The 6,345-nt window shown below is 35.9% G+C and overlaps 2 protein-coding genes across 2 annotated transcripts; both read right to left on the reverse strand.

The window, feature by feature from the left end:
- Nucleotides 1–535: 535 nt before the first annotated feature.
- Nucleotides 536–3,472, reverse strand: LOC114186069 (kinetochore protein SPC24 homolog). Its single transcript, XM_028074082.1, has 5 exons — nucleotides 3,195–3,472; nucleotides 2,612–2,753; nucleotides 2,427–2,528; nucleotides 913–986; nucleotides 536–793 (listed from the first exon to the last, which is right to left on the reverse strand). The coding sequence occupies exons 1-5, from the start codon at nucleotides 3,370–3,372 to the stop codon at nucleotides 687–689; spliced, it is 603 nt and encodes a 200-aa protein (XP_027929883.1). The 5' UTR covers nucleotides 3,373–3,472; the 3' UTR covers nucleotides 536–686.
- Nucleotides 3,455–5,810, reverse strand: LOC114186068 (nodulation-signaling pathway 2 protein-like). The gene is made up of 2 exons (XM_028074081.1): nucleotides 3,995–5,810; nucleotides 3,455–3,607 (listed from the first exon to the last, which is right to left on the reverse strand). Exon 1 carries the CDS (start codon nucleotides 5,698–5,700, stop codon nucleotides 4,018–4,020), a length of 1,683 nt encoding a protein of 560 aa, XP_027929882.1. The 5' UTR covers nucleotides 5,701–5,810; the 3' UTR covers nucleotides 3,455–3,607; nucleotides 3,995–4,017.
- Nucleotides 5,811–6,345: the final 535 nt, after the last annotated feature.

Consider the following 6,345-nt stretch of genomic DNA (forward strand, 5'->3'; position numbering starts at 1 on the left):
CTCTCTCCGGCTATATTTTAGACAATTGGAAGTATAACATTTAAAAATGAAACTTTAGAGAATCATATCCATTGCATTTTATTAAAAACAGGGGGGGCATTCACGTCTTTAATATATCAAACCAGAATATACATACAAACATATATATATATATATATATATATATATATATATATAATTTTATAGGTTAATATTACAAAGACCAGCAGATAAAAGTAGAAAAATATAGTATCAACTCAGCCACAAAATCTGCTAACTGGAGTGAAAACTGAAGCAACTGGAAAAAGCAGAGTCATCCTTTTGGATGAGTTGCGCCTTTGCCTTGCGAGGCACGAGTAAATACTGCACCAGCACAAACCTCTGCTAGCTAGAAACAGCTGAATTTTTTTTCATATATGCTTCAATGTACTGCATACTAGTTGATATGCAAGTAGCGAACTACTTAGCATGTGTTAATGAATGCAGGGCCATTTTTTTTAGACGAAGAACCAACGGATGAAGCTGAGTATGACAAGCTATATTACCCTCTTCTCAGTAGTTAATATCCACATTGCAAGATTTTCATTCATAATAAATTAAGACAGAAGTCTTACACCAATGAGTGAATTGTAGGACTGCTAAGATTCCACTCAAAATTGAGAAAATAATACATCGTTGCTAGTATCAGCCTATGTGGTTGACATGTATCACTCACTAATTATTTTCCAAACACCATTACATATATCAAAATCAGTCATCTTAGAGGTATCATAGTCAAACTTTTCAACTGCGTCTTTATCCTTATCCACAATATCTGCAGATGAGGATTAAGGAGCAACCGAGTTTTTTAAGAAAAGAATCAACAGATAATATCAGAATACCAGAAAAAAACAGATGAGGGGGCAGAGAACAGTAAATTCATCAAAAGGATACAGCCTGAGATTTTGGACTGTTCACCCAAGTCAGGAACAATATTTGTCACTGAAGCATACATTGACAGTATCATCCTGAAAATGAAAAGAAGAAATGTTAAGTCCCTAATTTGTCATGTTTTTCATTGTTAAAAACATTTCTTTTAGGATTGTTTTGGTTTTCATTCTTTGGTTTTACTCCATTTTCAGTTTTTCTTGTAAAAATTAGAGATTTTAGGAAAATGTGCTAATTTTTTGTTTTAAGTAGTTTTTCTAGTTTAGTTTTCCAATAGTAATTTCCCAAGTACCATAGTTGAATTCTCTAGATTTACTTTTCTGTTTTCATGTGCAGCATAATTTTCCAGCTTATGTTTTGGTGCTTAAATTGATGCATTGCATATTTGCTGTCAATTTTCCTGCCACGCAGGCCTTGCTGCCAGTTTTGGTTAGATAGTAATTTTTCGATTTGGGTTGTTTACCCATTCTGCATTCATATCATGCATTATTTTAGTGATTTAAACTTGTTCCAATCATTCATTTTTTATAATTCATATTTTTAGTTCTATTAGGCATTTTGTCAAACACATTGTGCATATTAGGTTTTCATGTAGAATTTTCATTAAACAGTGTGGTAATTTGTATGTCTGCATTCTTTTAGACTTGTTTAGGTGTTTAAATCATGAATTCATGCATTGCATAGCATCTGGACCCATTCTCTGCATAATGCCTAAAGCTGTCAAAACATGAACCATGAATTTTCTAGACCAGTGCTGTCAGATTTGGTTTAATAGGTGATTTTGCTGTTTTTGCACAATTAGATGATTCTAAACATTTCATTTGCATTCATATATTCATTCAAATATTTTACCATCGGTACCATTGCATAATTTTGAATTTTCGTTCTCCATGCATTTAATCAAACAGTTGGTGCATTCTAGGGTTTCACTTAGGCATTTCTTCAAACAGTTTTGGTATTGACATTTCCACGTAGTTTTTCTTCATTATAACTTTCAGAACATGTTTCCATACATCATTCATTGGTCATTCCTAATCACACCAGAACATGTTAGATTTGCATCTTTTCTCATGCATAATATCATGCAGTCTGTTACAGTAGTTTTATATACTCTCTCTACACCGTTTTTAGTCTCATGCATCATATCCATCCCATTCTTTAGACTAATAGTTGTGGTATCCATATTGTTTTACAGTTCCATATTGTAAATATCCCCAATTTTGTGACAATCACCGTGGTTAAGCTCTTACAAACTAGCTATTAAAATCAGAGTTCCTAGGATTGACACTCAGGTTTCCTCTCCACTACATTAAAGGGGAATTTGATTTTTGACTAGAGTTCTATGCGACTATGGGCTCTCAAAAACACATTTATATTCCACTTTATGTAGAATATGCTAAAATCAAACACCATCACAAGCAATCGAGAGATTACAACATGAAAGAAAACATGAATAACAGATCAATCATATGTATGAAGCAGCTTTACTATCTTTGATTCAAGTTTTGTAATTAACTTACTGTGCCCTTAGCTTAGTCTTCTCTATTTTCTTCAAGGTCTTCTTTTGCTCTTGGACAGAAATCCACTGCTGTTCTAGATCATTAAACTCTTCCCCGATGGCTGTGCTGATGAGAAGCAGATGGTAAGACACATTATGCTATAAAGCTACAAAATTGAAAAGACAAAAACACAACTAGAGACATATCTAAACTCTTCTTTCAACAAACGTTCTTTTTCAAGGTCTTCCTCCAGTTCTCTCTGCAGAAGGTCCAGTTCCGCGTCAGTAACAGTCTCAGATCTAGCTTCCTCTATTTTCTGCTTGCAAGCATCTACTTTTTTCTCACAATCTGATTCATACAAAAAGACATTCAAAAGCATAATACAATGAACAAGATCCAGTCATAGCAGACAACATTGATAAAAACTACTCATATAAGTGATATAATTTCTAGCAAAATTCTAACACCACAATCTCGGCTGCAAAGTTAAGGTTTTTACGAGTCGGCGGCCACAATTGTGGCTACATTTGTCCACAACTTCTCACAATATCAAGGAACAGAATGAAACCAAACTGCAATTTTAAACCTTTTGTAATAGTTAGCAATTAGCATACAAAAAATCCACTTCCACACATATGACTAGAAACTCTCTATCAAATCCAACAGCTTTTGTATGAGAGCGTTTAACAAAGACTCATTTGTAATCGGGACTTTAGCTATAAAAAAATTAACAGTAAATTTGCAACATCTGACATAGAAAGTGATGAAAAAAAGGGTGTTGGCACAAACCTTGGAGGGAGGAGCGAACGTCGTGATGGTGAGAATGGGAAGAGGAAGAGAGGGAGAGGTTTTGTTGGTGACAATATGAGAGGTTGTTGAGGTCGCGCGGTTCCACCAATACCTTGACGAGGTCGTCGGTGTAAGAGATCAGCCTCTCCACCTCCATGTTTCTTGAAGGTTCTGCCATCACTCTGCAAAACCCTATCCCCTTTCTCTTCAGAGACAATTGAAAATTGAAAATTGGTTGTTTGGAGCTTCTGAACTCTTCTCCGGGAACGAATTTGAATTTTCTCTTTCCCTTTTAGAGGAGGGAAACATTTTAGAGTACGGTACGTTGACACACATCTAATGGAATTGAGGGTAAAATTGTAAACTTGATATCTCCACATGACACGTAGCAGCCTCCATTTCCATGTCCATGTCTGATACAAAGAAAAGCAAGAAGGAATAATTGAGAAAGAACTGTAAATTAAATCTGCATGCTCTTTGGTAAATTTGATCTCTTTTTTCTAAAGAAAAGTTTATATTTTTAATTTCATTTCTCAAATCGAAGTGGATGATTATGTAGAATTTGTTTTTATTGTTAAACAAAATATCAAAATTTAATCCAGAAGCAAAACTTCTCACCCGGTTACTATTTTCATCCCCTCTGTTTAATTTAAAGTGCAAGTATATAAAAATATAAGAAAGCTCTTTGCAAACAAGTTGTTATATATTGTGTAAAAAAGAATAAACACCTTTATATAATTCTTGGAGATACATATAAACACGAATCTGTACAAATCAAATTATAATAAATAACCACTGACATCTGATCTGAGACATTCTAGCTTTAGTTTTTCCAAGTTGAAAATCTTAAGAGCTGAGATCCTTTGTACTCCAAAACTAGTTCATTGTCATTTTGTCCTTCAATCCTTGCTTGATATGAGCCTTCACTTCCTCTCAACACTTCTCTGATTTCCATCAAAATATTTTTGCTTAATTGGCAACCCTTAAAGCTAATTTCAGCCTCAACAGGGCCATCACTGTGCATCTCTTCCCATGTTTGTAACCAATCAATAGAGGAAATACAAGGTTGCAAAAACAGTTGCTCCATGGCGATTCTTGCTTCTGAGAAACGAGTTGGGAAATGTGATTCAATTGCTTCTAACAAGGTTTGGTAATGCTCCAAATGTGCTTTAAAGAATGACCTGAAATTCAAGCTGTTTTTCACTCTCTCATAAGCACTTCCATCCCCAAAAGTTATAATCCCCCTATTGCCAGAGGTGTTGATCAAATCTTCAGCTACCCTTAGAAACTCCAAGGCTTGTCTTCTGCTACTTTCTCTTCCCATGTGTGGAAGACCAATCATGGAATTGAAGGCCAAAAACTCACCTCTCCCACCCCTTTTGTTCATTTTCTTAATCTCAGCAACAAGTTCCTTCACTCCTTTCTCCTCTACCTTCAACTTCAAACCACAGGATTTGGCATGCTCACAGAGCTGCTTTCTAGTTTCCTCAAAATTTGATAAACTAGAAAAACACTCAAGACCCTCACCATCACCATCCCATTTAATTGATGTCAGTTTCACTGTTTTGTTCATGTGTGCAATAGCCTCAATCATTGGAACCCATTGAAACCCATGTCCAACACAAGAGTCCACTATGTGTACACTATTACAATCTGGTGGCATGGCTTCAAGAATTGCAGAAACAGCTGCAAAGTGAGCAACTTTCCCAATTGGGAGACCTTGATAGAGTGCCCTCAGAGCAGCCTCAAAGTTCTTGAAGGCCTCACCTTTGAGATAGTCTCCATGATTGGTCATGCTCTGAGACAAGTAGAACACAAGGCGCTCTAGAGACTCACCTAGTGGACTAGCTTTCTGGCTCATGCACCTCAAAATCACTTCTGCTAGTGATTTTTGTCCTTGCTCCAAGGCCTCTCCATGTGCCTCTAGCAAGTGTGGAAGACTCACTTGGTTTTCAATTTCCATGTTTTGGTGGGGTAAAGTCAATAGTGATGCTTGATTTGTGGACAACTCTGACCTCACAGAAGGGGTAGGACTCCAAGCATTTTCCACCTCACTTGAAAAATTCTGTGGGGGAAAGAAGCTCCCTTCACTCTCCCTTAGGTATCCATGACCTTCAATACTAACAATTTCAGTATCCAGAATGGAATCAAAATCATCCAATTCCATGAGTGATGGAAGTTGCCCGGTTTCTTCATTGATTGGGTATTGGGTGTGAACATGATCATTGGAAAAAAATAAAGGGTTGGAAGAAAAGGGTATGGAACAAATTTCAGAAGTGGAATAATCCTCTAGAGTGCTCAACAGTGTATTGAGTCCACAGTCACCAACATGGTCATCCACAGTGAAACCATAGGCTCCACAATCATCCACAGTGAAGCCATAGGATCCACAATCACCAACATGGTCATACACAGTGAAGCCATAGGACTCAACACCTGATTCAAAAGTTGAGTTCATGTCTTCAAAGAATGACCATGGTGACTGCATATCCTCTTGCTGCATCATCTTTTCTATTCAACTTTCTAAGAAGGGAATGTCTTGTTTTGGAGTAGGTAGGGTTTGATGAGTATGAATGTTTGACTATTTATAGAAACAAATATTAGAGAAAGGTTGTTTCCCCTCATTTTCAGCCAAATTTCCATGATTAAAATAACATGAATTCTATTTTAATGAGACATTCAAATAGTCTCTTAAATTATACATCAATATATTATTTCAAAGAAAACAGTATTATTGATTAGGAAAAGAAAATGACGAAAATTTTTGAAGCAGTTTTTGCAGAGTTTTATTCCTGCAAGGTTTCCATGAAAAGTGTATTTCCTGCTTTGGCAGCATCGATAGAAGGTTGAACTCAATGGGTACCACAATTACCGGTGTTATCACTATTCCATATTACAATTAAATAATTGATTAGTTAATTGTTCATGTCTTTTCAACCTAATTACGCATCACTTCATCACCAAATTCAACCTCAATGAGAAGGAAATTTCACTTCCTGTGATGAAACTTCATGTACACGCGTCATGTGGGAAAGATCCTTCATTAAGTCACACGTGTTATGCTAATTAATCATGCAAAGGTGCTTTTCAAACCAAGACAAACAAAATTAGAGTTTAATTACTGCATGCAAGCTTCTTCTTTTTTTGGAGA

Source organism: Vigna unguiculata, chromosome 5 (genome assembly GCF_004118075.2).
Source record: "Vigna unguiculata cultivar IT97K-499-35 chromosome 5, ASM411807v1, whole genome shotgun sequence".
Classification (NCBI taxonomy): Eukaryota; Viridiplantae; Streptophyta; class Magnoliopsida; order Fabales; family Fabaceae; genus Vigna; species Vigna unguiculata.